This window comes from Schistocerca nitens, chromosome 2 (genome assembly GCF_023898315.1).
Source record: "Schistocerca nitens isolate TAMUIC-IGC-003100 chromosome 2, iqSchNite1.1, whole genome shotgun sequence".
NCBI classification, from domain to species: Eukaryota; Metazoa; Arthropoda; class Insecta; order Orthoptera; family Acrididae; genus Schistocerca; species Schistocerca nitens.
Genome location: NC_064615.1, coordinates 366,123,471 through 366,142,761, shown reverse-complemented (window position 1 = coordinate 366,142,761; position 19,291 = coordinate 366,123,471). Strand labels below are relative to the sequence as shown.

The 19,291-nt window shown below is 42.5% G+C and overlaps 1 protein-coding gene across 1 annotated transcript in view; it reads right to left on the bottom strand.

The window, feature by feature from the left end:
* LOC126236185 (ATP-binding cassette sub-family C member 4-like) overlaps positions 1-19,291 on the bottom strand; it is a 296,035-nt gene that overhangs the window by 161,779 nt on the left and 114,965 nt on the right. The window contains exon 14 of the mRNA XM_049945285.1: positions 12,938-13,146. Coding sequence (XP_049801242.1) covers positions 12,938-13,146 — 209 coding nt within the window. The remainder of the gene's footprint in view (positions 1-12,937; positions 13,147-19,291) is intronic.

The following is a 19,291-nucleotide window of genomic DNA, read 5'->3' as shown; positions in this document are numbered from 1 at the left end:
CTCCTTCTTCTCGTACCATCCTTGCGATACACGAACCTCGGTTCGTCTGTATTGGAAACAGTTTACTGTCGTCTGTGCCACAAGCTATCTCAGTAGTTTTGATGTGCTGTCAGTGTACGTTCATGTCCCAGAGCTATCGATTCGTCATAGCTATCAGTGGACTCTTGTTTAACGTTTCTTCTTGTGAGATAGTCAAGCCACTGTTATGTCTCTCCTCATTTCACATAATGCCACAACGCTAGTCTTAAGCCTTTTGTGCTGTACCTGCATGAAATATCTAATGCGTTAACACACACAGACAGCCTGCTCGTTTTATCTAACAACTGTAATAATCGATCTTAGACTCTATTAACAAATTAGTTGCTACATAACTTCGACAAATCATCGTCCACAACACTACTGCTGGTGTCGTTGAATGGAACGCCAAACAATACATGCTCCTACTGATTATTCCCAGTGCTACATCTGTCGCTCTGACTGTAATTATTGTTGTTGTAGGGATCTCGTATATTTATGGCTGTTGTAACTGTTGTGAGCCACGACCTCAAGCATTACCCGAGAAACAGCCGTCGGGCGGATATGATGGTTAATATCCTTGCCACACTTCAGACATGGCCATCCGCAACGTTAAGATTTAGATATTAGGGGTTTGTTTCACTGGATTCATGTTTTTTTTAATGGTCAGATTTTCTGTTTTGTCATGAGGTCATGCACAGTCACTGTAGTGGATAACTGAGTATCAAGAACTATTTGTATTTAAACTTTAAAAATCCTGCATATCGGTCACAGAAGTTAGTTTCATAATTTTACTAACAAACATAGATAAACAGACATGAGATTTAAGTGGGTAGCTTCATTTGTGACAATCAACGAGCATGTATTGCAACTGTAGCAGTACTTGAACAGATCCAGATGGAATTGAGCCTATGATAAATGGAGCCGTAAAAGGGCAAAGGGGTATTCTGAGCCTCACAGAATAAAGCCTGTAAAGACTATTAAGCATTTTAGTTTAATACATGATGAATTGCAAGATGTTAAGTTTCCTGTTCCTCTAGCTGAATCATCTGGATGCTTATTATAAAGAATAAATGATGTAGATAATTTTATATTTGGAAGCATACTAAGGTATGTACTCAATAGCCCTTTCATAAATAACAGTGTTTTTAATTAATACCCAATGCTTCCATTACCCACAGAGATCCCTCATTTGCAAGGAAACTATGTATACTAACAGGTGGGTCAAGAAGGCAGTACGTGTAACTTCCAACAGAAGACTGTGACAAAGCTCCATCTTTCGATCACCGTACGAATGTTGAAATGGCAGATATTGAAACAGCTGATCGCGGAAAAGAGAATCAACTACAATCGCTTGGTAGTGGAAAGGCATAATGGCCAGAAGAGATACTGATAAGAGTCTACAAAGATTACTGGAACGAACTTGCTCCGCTTGTAGCAGTAATTTATCGTAAAGCGCTGGAGCAACGAAAGGTACCTAGCGACCAGGAAAACGTGCAGATAATTGCTATTGACAACAATGGCTGCAGGACTGATGCACACAATAATACACCTGTATAGTTATGTCAATCTGTTGCGGAATTATGGGATATTTCTTATGCTCAAAAATTATGACGATTTTGGAAAACGAAAAATCTCCCCCGTCAAAATCATCATAGATTCGGTAAACATACATCTTGCGAAACTCAGATCGCTCTGTTCCTCCATGAGATTCATAGTGCTGCAGGCTATGACGCTCAGGTTGATGCCATGTTCCTCGATGTAAAAAAGGCATTTGACACAGGCCCTCACTGCCGTTTGGAGTATTGTACCAGATTTACGACTGTGTAGCGGCACCACAGTTTAAGACAGGAAAAAGTTAGATTCGATGCAATATTTCTGAGGGTAAGTTACACCCAGGCGTGGGCCTGTTGACAGTAAGTTATGCTTACCAGCAGTTGCAAAGTAGTATGGAGGCCACAGGGCCATAGAACCTCTGAAAAGAGTAAACGCAGTGGTTTGCATGGCGCAAGTTACAGAAAGAAGGGGCCCACCGGCCCAGCCTAGGTGTTATGAGTACATGACTCGGATCAGCACACATAAATAGGTGCCGGTCTTCTAACGAGGGGGATTCAAGTGTGGCAGCTCTCCTGGATGGCGGGGCGTGTCACATCACCGGCTACACGCAGCAGCAGATGGGGCGCCAGTGTTCCAGTCCACAGCAGGTCACACATTCGACCCTCTGAGGCCAACGTGTGGTCTGTAGCCAGCCAGCAGCGGGCCCCTCAATGGCTCGTTACCACGGGCAGTGTTGTTGGCTCCCAACACATGCCAGAGGCATCCCGAAGCAAGGGCCACAGATTTGGCTGTCGGATCGCAGGTGCTTGTTGTTGCCCACGATCTGAACCGCAATGGTGAAGAAGAACACAGTAGGCCACCCTGCAGCTCCCAGAGAGCTCCCAGAGCGCATCCTGACATCGTCAAAACACCACGGCTGTATATGGCTGGCATACCGCAGTATGTTGCACAGGTCACTGAGGTAGCCTTTCCATGCCAAGCTGTTTTGCAGACAGTGAAGTGCCATCCTTGGCATCGTGGGACCCTGTGACACAGACAGAGAGGAAGATGGCACTGAAGCTGGGAATAATAAAACACTTGAAGATCACAGCCGAGTTTTAATATGGTGCATACCCAACATTCCTCCACTGCACGCCAACATGTACATTTGGGAGTGACAGCTACATTTGGTATCAGAGTAGGGAGCGTCATCTGTACTTTATGGCGTTTGAGCCCACTGCCTTCATTACACTCGTAAAATGTGGTTGAAATGGGACTAACTGGGAACGAAAGCAACACAATGGCAGAGTCAGGGATGCAAGGTGTGCCGGAACCAGAAGTGGTACGGATTTTGTTGGAAAAGGTAGCACAATTGACTGTGGACAATACACAGTTGAGAAGTGAATTAACATCTAGGAGGTAGTGGGAAACCGCATCTGATCAGTTGTTGTTGCCTAGAGTGCCGCAGCAGGACATTGATCCAGCTGCTACGAGTTTGAGTATTCCATTTTCTGGCAAGGTATTCGTTTGTGGAAGACTTGGAAACTTCAGCTGTGATGAATGGTTGGTCTGATGAACAGTTGTTACATGCAGCCAAGATTATAATAAAGGGTGAAGCGAAGACATATGTAACGTGTTCTTAGGCTTTAAGGAAGGCTGGACAGTTTAAGCAGTTGAAGGAGGTGCTTTTATAGACGTACAAGAAACAGATTAGCGCTCGGTACTTTAGGGAGAGTTTGAATACAATGATGAAGAGACGGGGAGCGAAATTTTCAGACAGAATAAGAGAAATTAACGAGTATACTTACAAGTTGGGTCAGAGCAATGAAACGAATGGTGTTGTGCAGGGAGGAGACCACCCAAAAGGGATCATTGCCGATAAAATTTTATTAAATAATTTTTCCATTCATAATGTACGGCCGTAGCTGGCTTGGGCCTACTGTAGTGGAAGGTGCTGGCTGGAAGACCGTGGTCAGAACATTCCTGCCACATGCTCCTCGGTCAAGCTCTAGTCCCACGGGTTGGTTGTGCTGACGAGGGTACACTACTAGCAAGGCGCATTGGCGGAATCAATCCTCCAATCAGAGACTAGCCGTGTGATCACGTGGGGACGCGGCCGGGAGCGGCGAGGGCGGCTTGGAAACAGCTCCGCGCTCTCTTAGCTTCAGACCACGGCCCCAAGTAGTCGCTCCTCTAGCCTCTGCCTCTCTCCTCAAACCTCCTGATGAACAGACGGCAACCCCTCTTGGGGTCACCCTGCAGCTCCCAGAGAGTGGCGTTGAGGCAACGGGGTCAAAGGGCGCTGAGTCAGCTCGTGGCGCATCCTGACATCGTCAAAACACCACGGCTGTATATGGCTGGCATACCGCAGTATGTTGCACAGGTCACTGAGGTAGCCTTTCCGTGCCAAGCACTGGTGAGGGAGCACTGGTGAGGGACAAGGGTGAAATACGCAGAAGGGGCGAGGACTTATGGCAGCAGTCTTGGGAAACAGAAGAAACTGGCAGAAGAACCTTTGGGTTCCTGCCAAATGTAAAAGAAAGGCTAGGGATGAAGTACTTCGAGCCAACGCGGGGTCTAATACACTTTCTCACTGGTCATGGGCCCTACCCGACATACTTGTGTCGGTTTGGGAAAAAGGCTACGCCCGAGTGTGACTGTGGTGTTTCGGAGGGCACTCCTGACCATGTGGTTTACGAGTGCCCCCTTTTCGATGATGTAGCAGTGACACTAAGACAACAGCTTCCACATAACAACACATATGACCTATTAAGACATGAAGGAACTTTTGAAACTCTAAACAGACTGGCAAATGAGGTATCACGAAAAGTACTGACGGCATGCTTGAGGGACTTTCACGACTAACGACATATACCGAACGTGTCCAATTACCCTGATCCTATACCGCCTGTGCGTGGACAGGTCGACTTTTCAGTTGCAATCCGCCACGTGCAGGACTAGGGGGACCAGGGTATACTGATATAGACTAAAGCACCGGAATTGACGTAGGTTAGTACAGTAGTTGTAGCTTTAGATATAGATACTAAGTTAGGAACCTGCAGCGACAAACAATCTTGGCCTGCCCAGTGTCAGGGGAACGCTCATCAGGATTAGCTCGATGAGCAGGGCCTAAAGTAGTAGGTTTATATCTATGCTGACACTCCTGTAACGCTGCAGGCAGTTAGGAATTAACAAGTAGGAAGAAATTAAATATTAGCAAGTAGAATAGATTAATACCTGTAGTCTGCCTATTATCCTGTAGTATCCTGTCTGTAGCTTACAATAATAAACATAGTACCAATATAATAATAATAATGGTAATAGCTGCTGAATATCTAACATTGTAGAATTGTTACGACCCATTAATCACTAAGGTGGTGGGTTCTTATTGTATAATTATTATTGATGTTGAATAAAGAATTTAAAAAAAAACCCTCTTGGGGCTGCTCAGCCCTACGTAGACACCCATGTACCATCTCTACATGAATAAATAGGGTCCACTCAAGCTTAATTAATTTTAATTATTGCAATGCTCACAATTTTCCGCTCCTGATATCTAACCTGACGCACAAGTGGCGTCAGAAGTGGGATGCAGACCCACCTTACAGTTGTAAAATAAACTCATGAGTATGAGTACGACAAAGGGGCCGAGGCTGAGCAAGTAAAGGAAACTATACCAAACGTGGCGAGGCTGCAGCGCGCCATGCGCGTGCTAGCCGGTCGTCTGCGTTGCCAAATCTGCGTGGCAGCACACTAGCGCACCACAAGCGCGACGCTGTGCGCCACCAGACGTGAACTGAGGAGGGTCACGCTCACCGACGAGACCGCTGCCACTGTGCCAGGGTCCGGGATGCGGCCCTCGCGCCGCCCCGCCGTCGCAGCTGTCCACGCCGCAGCCCGCCGCCTGCTGCTCCCGCGCGTTATCGACGCGCCTGCCGCCGCTCCTCGACACCACCGTTGTCCGTCGTCTGCACGCCACCAAATAATGCAAGTCGCTAGCGACGCTGCGGTGGTGTAGATGCCCACACTATTGTAACATGCCGACCAGCAGGCAGCAATTGGAGACGGGAGCAGCCGGAGAGGATAAAGATCCCCTCTCGGTGCTGCAGACCCAGATAAATCAATTAATTTTAACTAACGTGGAGCTTAAGCAACAGATAGATGATCTTCAAATGGCTTTTCCACAATCTAATGTTGTTAAGCAAGCTAGTGGAGGAACAGCCGAAGCAGGTGATTCCACCACTCACTAGTGCAGAATCACCTGTGGCAGTAGCCACCTCTACTTTGGTGCAGAGCTTTCCAGTAGTAGCGTTTATTCCGGCGTTCGCTGGAAAGCCACACTAGAATATTCAAACACTTGTCCAGAATATCCAGGACATTGGAAAGCTTTGCGGTTGGCCAGATGAATTTCTCTTAAACGTGATGAAAATTAAACTCACCGGCGAAGCGCGGAACTATGTGCAGTCGGTCGAGAGCTTGAAAATTGCCCCTACCTTCCAGTCCCTTGCAACAGGGTTGATTGAAAGGTATACAGACAAACTGGTACTAGTCACTATCGCGACTTGCTTTCCATCCTTAAGCAAAAAACGGGTAATGATTTAGAAGCATTCGCAGACAGGATTAGAAGTGTCGCGTGCCACACATACGCACTAAGTGCCAATTCTGCTTGTAATGAGGTTCTGTTGGAAGAATCAGAATGTCGTGTGACAGACGTGTTTATTTGTGGCATAAACCCTCAAATAGGGGGTCGAAATCAAGGTAGCTTCCCCTCGCACCTTACACGAAGCCGTGTGATTAGCACTGTACAGGTGCTGACAGGTTGAGTACGAGAGACCTTAATTTTCAATAAAAGAAAAGGGAATTTATTTTAAATGCGTGAGCTATGGATGGCAATGGATCTTCACAAAGCCGTGCACGGGCCCTGGGTTGGCGACACATCATATTTTTCCAGTATGTGCCGCTATCCCACGGCTTGTCCACGTGCTCGACGAACAAACGACCTTTCTGTTGACGGGGTGACGCTTAGGGAAGAGTCGCTTGCATAGGCAGAGCTCCTACAGCAGCCAATCAGAAAGGTGCAAGAGATCACGTGTGAGCGCCCGCCGCGCCGAGCTGCGCGGACAAGGCGTGGGGATCGCTCTCTTTTACTGACAGGCCCCGATGAGATCAGACGCATTGGCCAGTTGCCTCAGTGTACTTTTCGAGCCCCGGCTCAATCTGTTTGCGCCTTAGGGCCGCTAAACTCACACCATGTACCCCGGCTAGGTCAATCAGTAAATGTTTTCTCAATAAACGGGAGGCAGTTTGCCGACCGGAGTTGAAAAATTAACACTTGTTCTTTTTTAGACCCCACTTCCACCTCAGCCACATCCTGACATGCACAACTATATGATAACGTCAGGACTTTGTAGTAGGCTGCCGAAAGTGATTGAAAATAAACATTCTGTGAAAAATTTTCTGTCGAGAGACAATGCTCATTTCAGATGGACTACTCTAACCCGTTTCCATCAGGTAAAGAAATATACGTACGGTGTGTCTATGCGTCCACCGGTCTAAGGTAAGAACCTTCGCGGGCATACCTGTCTGTATGACATCCAGGACTTGCGGTATGAGTGGCTGTGGAAGGAAAAAAAGAGAAGGGGTACGTGTCTTGAGTGCAGACAAATAATTTTTGAAGATGACGAAGGAAAGTGGACTTTACATTTGTATGTCGACCATTGTATATCACAAAACGTAATCATTAATAGAAAGGACTAAACTAGCACTAGAAGAGCAACACTGCAAAAAAGGTCGATGTGCGTTCCCTGAAGAAACGACGTTAAGGTTCTGATTTCCTTTTTGAAAACAGGTTTAACACACGTTGCAGTTATCGGCTTTTACACGAACTGAAAAGCATTTTCATGAAGATAATGCCCAATTAAGACAATTGCTCATGAAAGACTGCTTTGAAGAATATGAGCTTTTCGTTTATGAGGCGCATAAATGCATTTCTTACACTGGATTATTTCAGACCCAATACAATTAATTGGTTGATAGTCGTATAGAAAAATTACTTTTACTCTATGCAGTCGGTTTCATAACGCTATGTATTTTCGATTTCATTTTATTAAAGCAGGTACATCCATTAAAATTTACGTGCAAAACGGAGATATACGCTAATTTACTGCAACTTTTTTATTTTCCCTGGCAAGACGAAATAAAAAAGACAGCAAATAAATTGTAATAACCCACTGTTTGCAACATATCCGTCTTAGAAAGCACTGAAACTGTGTTATCGTTGAACTATTTCCGAACGGGTTAAATGAAGTCAGGATTATCAGATAACAGTTCCTAGATCGGGTTTCTGTCGATTTCGAATATGTAGCGCTGACATAGGTAATCTGGTAGAATTTATAGAAACTAGAGCCGTTTAGACTGGATGTGTTAAGATATTTTTGAATAGAGCGAGGGAGATGCTCGAAGAATTTAAATGATAATCACTAGTAGAGTGCAGACATTGTCATGGAGGAACATTGGTTGATAGCTGTATTAAAAAAAATTGTTACTTTTACTATATGTAGCGGATTTAATAACGCTATACATTTTCAGCTTGATTTCATTAAAGAGGATACCGCCATTAAATCTTCGGTGCAACGTAAAGATTTTCGCTCGTTTACTGAAATTGTAATTTATTTATTCATGTACTTTGGCAAGATAAAATAAAAAAGCTAAGAAATATATTTTAATAACGCACTGTTTGCAATAGGTTACGTTTTAGAATGCATTGCAAATGAATTATCGGTGAAATATTTTAGAATGAGGTCCAATTAAGTCAGAATCAGTAAATAACCGATAACCTGGATTGGGTCTCTGTCGATTCCGAATATGTGGCGGTCACATAAATAATCTGGTAGAATTTATAGAAACTAGAGACTTTTGACTGGGTGTATTCAAGTTTTTGAGAATAGAGTGAGGGAGATGCTCGGAGAATTTAAATGGGAATCGTTGGTAGGGTGCCGACACTGTTCCATGGGAACATTGTTAAACTCAGGGAACCGGTGTCTGAGAAAGACTGTACGGCAGTAATATTATGTGGCCTTATGAGGAGGACATTAGTGTTAAGAGGTCCTGTCGACAACGAGGTCATTGGAGGCGGAGCACGAGCTCGGATTATGGAAGACAGGAGAAGGAAAGCGGGCGTGCCCTTTTGAAGAAACCATCCCGGCATTTGCCTTAAGCGATTTAGGAAAATCACGGAAAACCTAAATCAGGATGGCCGGATGCGGGTTTGAACCGTAGTCTTCCCTAATGCGAGTCCAGTAAGCTAACGACTAAACCATTGCGCTACCCGACTGGATTATAGGGAGACATATTGTCATTACAGAGGCGCGTACCGGTAGTCATTTTTTTCCTTTCTCAGTAGGTGAATATGATAGGATAGGAAATCATATTGCACAATACGTTTTATGAATTCGTAGAATTCTTTGCAAGGCTAAAATTAACTTCCTTATTTATTATTCATTTTGTCACCGAATTTCGATGCAAGTTGACGAGGAATTCTTAATTCTTCTATTATGTCCCTGTTAACTTCTTTTAACGTGAGGTTCCTTCAGTAGTTAAACAAACTTACATAGTGAACGCAACGCCTAATGAAAGGAAGTGAAATTTAGTGTTTGTTGGCAACCCTCCGAAGAGTGTTAGTGATCTGCTCGGTTAATATTTGCGTAAACATAGCGTGTAACGTCGTAATTACGACTGTCTGTACGCCCAAATATAGTACTTTTGAAGTACAGCGTTCTGTAATGCGACTGTTATTTTCAGAACGTGTACAATCGTCAGACATATTCTCTAGCGAACAAAAAGTACACTGGTTTCAAAAACGTAACCAATCCCGTAGCAGTATCGACGTCGTCCATGTAATCTCGCATTCATTCACTTATTCAAACTTACTGTCAGTTTATAGTTGAAGAAATTGCTGAAAGATTTCGTGTAATTACATATCCAACTTCATTCGGCAAAAATGACGCTAGAAAATATTGACGTAAGTCTGTTGGGAGCCCTTATCTCACCTTTCTCACACCCCCTGACCTTGTTTCTGCGGATTTTTGTCTGTTTCGTCCAATGTAAAAAAAGTTGAGCCTGGCATCGAATGCGACGCAACGAGAGGTAAAGAAAAAGTACAACACTGGTCGCGATATCAAGGAAAAAGTTCTTCGATGTGAGAATAAAAAGAGTCATAAGAACATGGGACAAGTGCATAGATGTTGCTGGGTATATGTGGAAAAATAAACATTATATTGATTTGATAAAACATTTTCACGTAATTGCAACGTTGTTTTGGTATCAGAATCAGCAACTAAGGGTATTGGTAATTTATTAGTTACGGTTTCTATCAGAGTTGGGTACAATATTTTTATTAGTGACTAGTTTCGAACATTTTCATTCATTCTGCTACCATTACCTGCAATTTCCAATATTCGACTGTACGTAATAGCCTGCATTTGTGTTTACATCAGACCATTAAAACAAATGTTATTTGACTGTATTACAGTTGCCTTATTGACTGACAAATTTTTATGTATAAACATATAAAGATGCCTATCGAATTTTGTACCAATGTACCAAGGCAACCATGGCATAGTCGACTAATACCTATCATACTGGCCTGACGAAAAATAAATGTGTTACGTAAATTCAAACATTACAAACGCAGGTAACGCTTTGAGAATAAACAGAAATGTTCGCAACTAGTCACTAAAAAAAATATTAAATGCAAATTCTGATGGATTCCTTAATTTTTTGTCCGTTTAACTACTTCACTACTCTCGCTTTACTTCACGATATCCTCTAGTAACCTTGTCCACTTGTACACGAACATCTTGTACTAGTAACAATCAAGAGTCATTCCAGATGTTTGATTTTCCACCAGTATAACACACATATCACGCCGTGTAGACGTCTCTCACATGTATCTTAATTCGTGGACACTTCACAACTTTGGTTTTTAACAGATTTCAACAAAATCTCATGTTACATTGTCGACATAAACTGAAACTGGATATAATAACAATTGACGAATATCCAGTGTTAAGTTTTGTTCCCACTGAAATCAGTCTGATGGTCGCTGAAAATGTGCCGGATGGGTAACTACAGCTGCTCGGTCCCATGGCAGCCATCACTTTGCCGCCGTCTAGCAAGTTCGCTCGGCTGCTCCACTTACCTTGCAGATAACCGGACGCTGTTACTAGTCGTCGCCGGCTCCTCGCTGCCCCTCGCTCTGGTACCGACTACTGCGTACTTGTGGTCGCTGCTGCCCATCTTCTTCTTTCTTCAGGTCCCTCATTATCTTATTCTGAGGCGCGTGTACCGTGTTGCGGGGTAGGAGGGACCAGAAACTGCTCCGTATTTAAAGACGGCGGGCTGTGTCTATCTAAAATTTCACAGATCATCTACAACTCATCTAACACTGAGTAGTTTGTATACTTATCACGTCATGCATTCAGCGAAATTATCTTATGTCGCGACCAACAAGTGTTCTCGACATTGTGGTCAACGTCTCGACGTGCTTCTTTCTATCCGCAACTAGTTGTAGAGACCGAACAGGAATTTTAGCTGTAGGTGACTCACGAACTGCTGGTTTCTCAGGTAAAGGAATATAAAATGTACAATTTCTTCATAGTCGTGTACCGAGTCACGAATTCGCACGCCTAGCGTTTGCTACCTCTCCACGAGGAGTTCGTGCGCACGCTAAGCACAAGAGACCAAGCGCGAGTGACAAGTCGTAGCGTGGGGCGCATACCTCCCCTGAGCTGACAGAAAAAACAACGCACTCCTACGCGCCTGACTTGTATACAGTGTGGGTTGGCGGCAACTCCCCCCTCCATCCTCCAGCCCCTCCCCGCTCACCGCCCTCTCTCCTCCCCCTCACCCCTCTAGCTCCTCGTCGCTCACAACCTTACCTCACCCCCCCCCCCCTTCCACCTCCTACTGTCAAACAAACAGTTATCTATAGTGCTTCCTCCGAGGAGCCCTGACCGCCGTACCCGACCACCTACAGCCTCTCCAGTAAAAAAAGGTCCGCCATGTGACGAAACGTTCCAGACTCGCTCCGGACGCAAGAGCCAGGCAGCTATTGCCGCTCCGTAGCGTCCGTACAGATATCACCGAAAATGTGTTTCCTTGGAACAAATCGCCGCAAATCTCGTGAATTTACGTGACACATATTCTCGAAGGAGTCATCACGCGTGCCAAACTCGCTCTTCTCCCGTGACCTTGGCAGCTGCTTGGGCATAGGGCAGAACGTAACTCGCAACTCTAGTGCAAGAAGTTCATGGCTCGAGCGTACTTGTAGCGGAAAGGAAATGGGACAACGACTTGCAACGGGAACTGCACGTATCATAAATAGGTTTCAATAAATACGTTATTTCATCATAATATTTTGACTGGTATTTTCTTCCCTTCTCTTAATTGCAAGCAGCGTAGTAACAGAAAAAGTCACATTTTTCGCTCATTGAGCTTCTGCCTAAAGGCAGTTCTTTTGTTCACTATAACCATACTCAAATTATGAAGTTATTTCAGGACTATTTGCAGAACATTGTTTGAGATGTGACGTACGAATAACACTTCTCATTCCTGTGGCGTCGAACGAAATCCACAGGATTACAAGCATCGATTTCAGTCACTATATGCAATAAAAAGTAATATGAGTAAACATTTGTTTTGTGTAATGTAGCTTCCATCTCTTCTATCTCTTACCAGATAAAAAAATCTGGACATCCGAATTTAAATTTCCAGAAACCGGTTAATAAGAAAGCTATGATTGTTCCAGCGAAAGGACAAGGCTTACTTCCTTCCCCATCCTTGCCCTACATGTTGTGCTTCATCTTTAATGACCTTGTCGCCGACGAAACATTTAAGCCTAATCTAAACAAAACGGGGGCGCCAAGTTTGCATACAAAATGATGAAGTGAGTAATTATTAGTTAGTAAGTGCACGAAATTTAATTTCTCTTTGACACTTGATGACAGAAATTTTATTCCATGAAATCGTCGAATTATTTTATGAATGAATTTAATTCTGTTATCCTTACTGTACGTTGTAGTGAAAAATTCAGTGTTTTTTTTTCTTTTGTAATGTAAAGATACACATTGTGCAGTGTTCTGGCATTAACAGAAGTTTGAGTAAAAATATAATATGCATCTTCTGCTCATTGTAAAACATTTTCTTTGGAGCTGTTCCATCGTAGAACGTTAAACAACAGGTATATTTGGACAGCGCTTTCTATTCACAGAAACTGACTTCTGGGTGAACGCAATGAAACCGGTTCATATGGCGTGTGAAAAAAATAGGAAAATTTGTCAAAGACCTTATAATTATTTATGTGATGTAATTATTTACGCTTACTTACCAATACGTCACCACATAGTCAGAACCGCTGGTTATAATTTGTGCGATGACTATCATGGAAGCGACAGAAAACAACAGGCATAGCCCACCAGCAGAACGGAAATACTGGGACACCGTTTGCCATCGAAACTTTTCGTCCATCATTTTTTCACTATTGTCTTGTTCCGCTGGATCTTTGTGGATTTTCCCAGTTTCATCCATAATCAGGCTCTGCAAAAATAAAAAGAATTATATTTTTTTTATTTTATCCATATTTTGCAGCTTAAAACGTGACTGTATTCAAAACACTGGGTGTATGAATTAAACAACGCCTTCAGTCACAACTTTTTCGTGTTTTATTAACTACACGATGCATTTCTGACCCTGTGGGTCCATCGTCAGGTGTAATTTGTTTTAATGCAGGTTTTATTTCTTCTCCTGAATGAGGTGAAATGCATATTCCTGTCACGAAAAAGTTTAATGTTGGGTTATGAATTTCGTAAGTCGAACGCGGAAAATATGTGCAAAATAGTGGGAAATGATCAGTATAAACTTACTACACCTTCCAAGGAAAGCATTTTTAACGTTTTAGTACCGGCAAGCATTCTTTTTTCCGTCGCTTTAGTACATGTCACTTCATTCGAAATGTACATTTGCACACACATGTTTATAAACACTTCACAGATGTTTTTGTAAATGGTGTTGTCAAAGATGAATTTATTCGTAGTGCTAAAGATATAACTATTAAAAAATTGACATATGTAAGAAATAACTTTAGAATAGGTCTTCAAAATTACTGAACTAACTATGGCTTGCGAAATCTGTTCGTTCATTTAACATAATTCTGGTTTTTTTTATTTTGTGGAGGTATAATTCCAGTTGTTCTAACAGACTTAGGGTTTTACCATTGGCTTCGTTGTGTAGTCTTAGCAAATTGTTTTCTAGACTGTTGATGACATGTTTCATTTCCAACATATGTTGTGCAATGACTGATTTTCCGAAATTCTTGAGCTTGAAAGCATTTACATGTTCTTGAAAACGGGTCTTGAAGTTTCTGCCTGTTTTCCCTACATAGTATGCAGGACAACTGGGGCATGATACTTTGTACACTCCGCTGTTGTTGTATGTTTGTGTATTTGATTTTACGTAATGGATGAGTAGGTTTCCTAACTTATTACTGGTTGAGAATGCAACTGTTGCATTTGTAGTTAATAAAACACGAAAAAGTTGTGACTGAATGCGTTGTTTAATTCATACCTCCAGTGAAAAAGAATTATTACCTTGATACTCAGTGGCCAGGGTAAGTGCCATAGGCAGAGCATTATTTAGCTGTAACACAGAGAGCAGCAATTTTGTGTGAAAGAAGCAACGAGAAATCTAAACTAGCACTGAGTCCTTGTTTTATTAAATCAACGTACAGACATATTCGTGAAATGCGATACTTCCTTCAGTACGACTGAAAGCAATAAACCATTTCGTTTTAGCGTTACGCTCCACGTTACACACGAGACATTAACCGTTCTGTGCCATAAGTGCGGATCGGTAGATATTTGGAATATATGTTTCGTCTGTAATCCTTAAGTAATGAGTTATATTCCATTGAACCTCACTGAAAGCTGCCAGGTGTTAGCTTTGACACATTGTAAGGCTGATTTATTGTCCCTAGATCTTCCATTAATCTACTTATTTATTTTTACATTTGCTTCATCTGAAAAGATTAGGGCGCCCTCTTTCATCTAACCAGACATTGTTATCGTGTCAGCATTAAAATTTGTACAGCACGTGGGCAATATGTTGTAATGATAATAACAATAACAATAATGGTATTAATAACATTAATAATGGAGGTATGTATAGTAATGAATACGTGAAGAAGAAGTTGACTGGTCAGAGGAAAATCAGGAAATAATAGGATGTCATCAGATGAAAGGAAATGTTCAAATGTGTGTGAAATCTTTGGGACTTAACTGCTAAGGTCATCAGTCCCTAAGCTTACACACAACCTAAATTATCCTAAGGACAAACACACACACCCATGTCCGAGGGAGGACTCAAACCTCCGCCGGGACCAGCCGCTCAGTCCATGACTGTAGCGCCTTAGACCGCTCCGCTAATCCCGCGCGGCAGATGAAAGGAAGAAACCGGAAACAGTAATGTATCAGAAAAGTCCTGACAGTTACAGTGCGACAGAAATATTGACCTCCTAGAGGACAGGAAGATAACAGCCGGTAAGTGTTGAGAAGGAAGCTACGACGACAATGAAAGCTTCTTGAATGCAGAGTAGTTTTGGATATGATGCAGGTTACATGGTAATTTCTTCCACAATCGCACGATTGAAATGGAGAAGGATGTGGAGGAAGATTTAGTATTAAGCAAAGGAACAGTCAAGATGCCGGACGTATCCGTTCTGGTACCGCAGTTATGGAATGATGATAGAGATTTTACACAACAGGAGAAGTACTGAGGACGCCAATGATCAAAAAACTGATGAGGTAAACAAAGGGTGTGAAACTCACGCCGCTTACCCTGTCGCATACAACGCAACTGAGTATACGAAGAACTGATGCGAGCAAACAGTCGAATCTTGAGCACACATCTTACACAAGAGTTCATAGCTTGCGCGAGTCGTCCGGTATTTCCACTATTTACACCGTAATGAACGACAGGTTCAAAAATGGCTCTGAGCACTATGCGACTTAACTTCTGAGGTCATCAGTCGCCTAGAACTTAGAACTAATTAAACCTAACTAACCTATGGAAATCACACACATCCATGCCCGAGGCAGGACTCGAACCTGCGACCGTAGCGGTCGCTCGGCTCCAGACTGTAGCGCCTAGGACCGCACGGCCACTCCGGCCGGCAACGACAGGTTTGGAAGGATTAATGAATGGACTGGTTCGAAGGGGAAATACTTCTCTAAATTTCCGGACTTAATGTAGGCAGAACAAGGCTTTCCTGCGAATTTTTAGAATCATTGGGAGAATTGGTAAGCTTACTACTATTCAAGTTGGGCTGTGGAGTTTAAGAAGGTGGAGACTTCCTAACAGACTTTCGATAAAATATCATCCACACAATCACGAAGAGAGCATAGGCATACAACTGCGTGAACTATTGCTCAAACATGTTAAGAGCTCATGCATCTATGTTACGGATAAGAAGGATATACAGAAGACTGGAAGAGAAAACGGAGGAACCGTTGAATGAAGATCAGTTTGGCTTTCGGAAAGTTACAAGCACCAGAAAGGCAGGTTTCATGTTGCACTTCATAATGGAAGCAAGACTCAAGAAAAATCAAAACATCCTGTCGACTTAGAAATGACATTAGACCAGTATAAAATATTCGAAATTCAGCGTATAAAAGGAGTAAGCTATATGGAAATACGGGTAATATACAACATGTACAAGATCAAGAGGAACCGATAAGAACGGAAGACCAACAACGAAGAGTTTGGATTAAAAAGGGGTTAAGACAGAAATGCAGTCTTTCGCTACTACTGCTCAATCTGTATATCGAAGAAGCAGCTACGGATATAAAGGAAAGGTTCAAGAGTGGAATTATAATTCATTGTGAAAGAATGTCAACGACGCGATTCGCTGATGACATTGCTATCCTTAGTGAAAGTGAAGAAGTATTACACGATCCATTGAATGGATACAACAATCTAATGATTACGGAACACGAAAAGTAAACCGAAAAAGGAAGGACAAGATTGGCGATAAATTTCACATCAAAAATGGTGACAACAAAGTAGACGAGGTTAAAGAATTCCGTTAGCTTGAAAGCAAAATAACACGAGACGAACAAGGTAAGTGGGACATAAATGTGAGAATAGCGCAAGCGAAGAGGGCATTCCTGACCAAATAGGTCTGCTAGTATCAAACATAGGGCTTAATTTAAGGAAGAAATTTCTGAAAATGTACATTTGGATCAAACAGTTGTGTGGTAGTGTATCATGGCTGTTGAAAAACCGGTAAAGAAAGGAATCAAAATGTTTGAGATGTGGTGCTACAGAAGGATGTTGAGAATTAGATAGACTGATAAGATAAAGAATGAGGATTTTTCAAGCCGATTCGGCGAGTAAGAAACCTTGGGAAAACACTGACAAGAAGAAGGAACTGAATGATAGGACTTGTGTTAAAACAACAGGGTAGAGCTTCCATGATACTAGAGAGAGCTGTAAAGGGTAAAAGCTGTAGGGGAAGTCAGAAATTAAAATGTAGCAAACAAATAGTTGAGGAAGGTGCAAATGCTACTTTGAAGTAAATAGATTGGCACAAGGCAGGAATTCGTAGCCAGACCAAACCAGCAGAAGGCTGATGTTTCGCGAACTCAAATGGGAGGGGAGACGACGTTCTTTTCGCGAAACACTAGTTTAGAGAAACAGCATTTGAAGCTGCTTGCAGAATAACTTTACCGGCGCCAACGTACATTTTGCATAATGACCAGGAAGATTAGAAAAATTAGGGCTCTTACGTAGGCATATAGGCAGCAGTTTTTCTCTCGTTATGTTCACGAATGGAACAGGAAATAGTTACTGTAATAGTGGTGGTATAAGGTACCCGCCATCTTGCACCGTACAGTGGTTTGAGGAGTATTATGTTGATGAAGATGTAGACCCAAACATAACAGTATTGGATGAACTGTTTCACGAAAATGCCCGTTGATCAGTTTTCGGCGTGGTGTATGGATGACTTGTGATTCCTTGAGGTTTAGTTTAGGACTAAGGTTTTGTGCACGTCGTGATACTGGCATGTACGAGAAATTTTCATAGGGCTGGGACTACTAGGTATCGCCTGCACGCAAGTGAGAGTTATAAGAGCGAAGTATAGATGAAACATTGTGGATATACGGCGGTAAAAACAATGAACAAAGTGCGGAACCGCGAGGGATTCCGTAAAATACACTTTTCCTAGGCACAGATGAATCCTTGACGTCTGTTTTTGAGTCAGTTGTCGAACCACAGTACTGCACTGTTCAAGAAATTCAACTGTTCCATTTTAATAAGTAATATATCGAAATCAACAGCATTAAAATCTTACTAGAATCAGTGTTAAAATGTCCATAACTTGCTTGAAGTCGTCAATCACTTTGATTAAAGTAGTTTCTATGGCATGGTGATTTCGGAACACTGATTGATATTGAACATTGATGATATAAGTTTTAAGGTAATCCGTCAACTGATAATGAACAATGTATCCGTAGCTTAAGATACTGCGGATAATATGCTGGTCAGCTTATAGTCGTCTGATAACTTCGATTTATCATTCTTGGGTATTGGCTAAATTAATCTTTACTTCCACTCAGTACGATATGTATCACAAGCAAGAGTGAGACTACCTACAGTCTCAGAAGAGAATGTTACGGTTTCTTTCCGTAGTGTGCATGTAGAAACATGTTTTAAGAAAAAGGCGTTTGTCGAGATGGTGCTGTGTCGTGTTTCATATTTATCGCAGCTTGAGAACTGGCTGCCGTTGAGTGGAAAACGTTTAATTCGCCTGCAGCAAACAGCGTCAGATTTTGCCTTCCTCTGTCGAAGCAGATCAGTTTTTTTTTTCTTTTTTCTCGTGGCCTACAGGATTCGACACGCTACATACAGCGGAGCGAGTATGCCTGATGTCGTTACATGCGTTCTGATTCGCTTTATTCTGCAACTTCTTACATACTTCATGTAATTCAAGAGTCGGATTTTACTTGAATATTTTATGAGCAGAATCTCGTTTATTCGCTGTCTGGTGTAGTTCTGCAGTTATGAATGGACCAGAATTCTCTTTACCTTGCCAGATCGTTTAGAGGCATGTTTGTTATATACTGCAATACGTTTGCGACTAAATTCTTCTTACTTTACAGAATAATGTCTCCACAGCGCAAAGGCTTGAGTAACTGGAAAGAAGTACAGGTGTCTCCTGACAATAAGGAAGATAAAAGAAAAGAGGCACAAAATTACAAGCCAAAATTTTTAGTATCAGTTTGCTGCAGCATTCTCGAAAATACTCTCAGTTCGAATACCGTTAAGTTTCGCTAAGACGGAAAAGTTTCTGTCCATAAACCAGCGCGGACTTAGAAAGCACAGCTGATGTGAAACTCAGCTTGTCCTTTTCTCGCACGATATCCTGAGAACCACTGATGAAGGACAACAGGCAGATTTCGTACAGTATTTCTAGACCATCCGAAAGTTTGTGACACGGTGCCCCATTGCAGGCTTTTACGACAGGTACTACCTTATGTAACAGGTTCCCAGATATGTGATCGGTTCCAAGAGTTCTTAAGTAATATAACACAAAAAGTTGTCCTCGACGTAGTCGAGGTATCGCCTGGAGTGCCCCAGGGAAGTGTGATAGGACCTCTCTTATTCTCTATATACATAATGATATGAC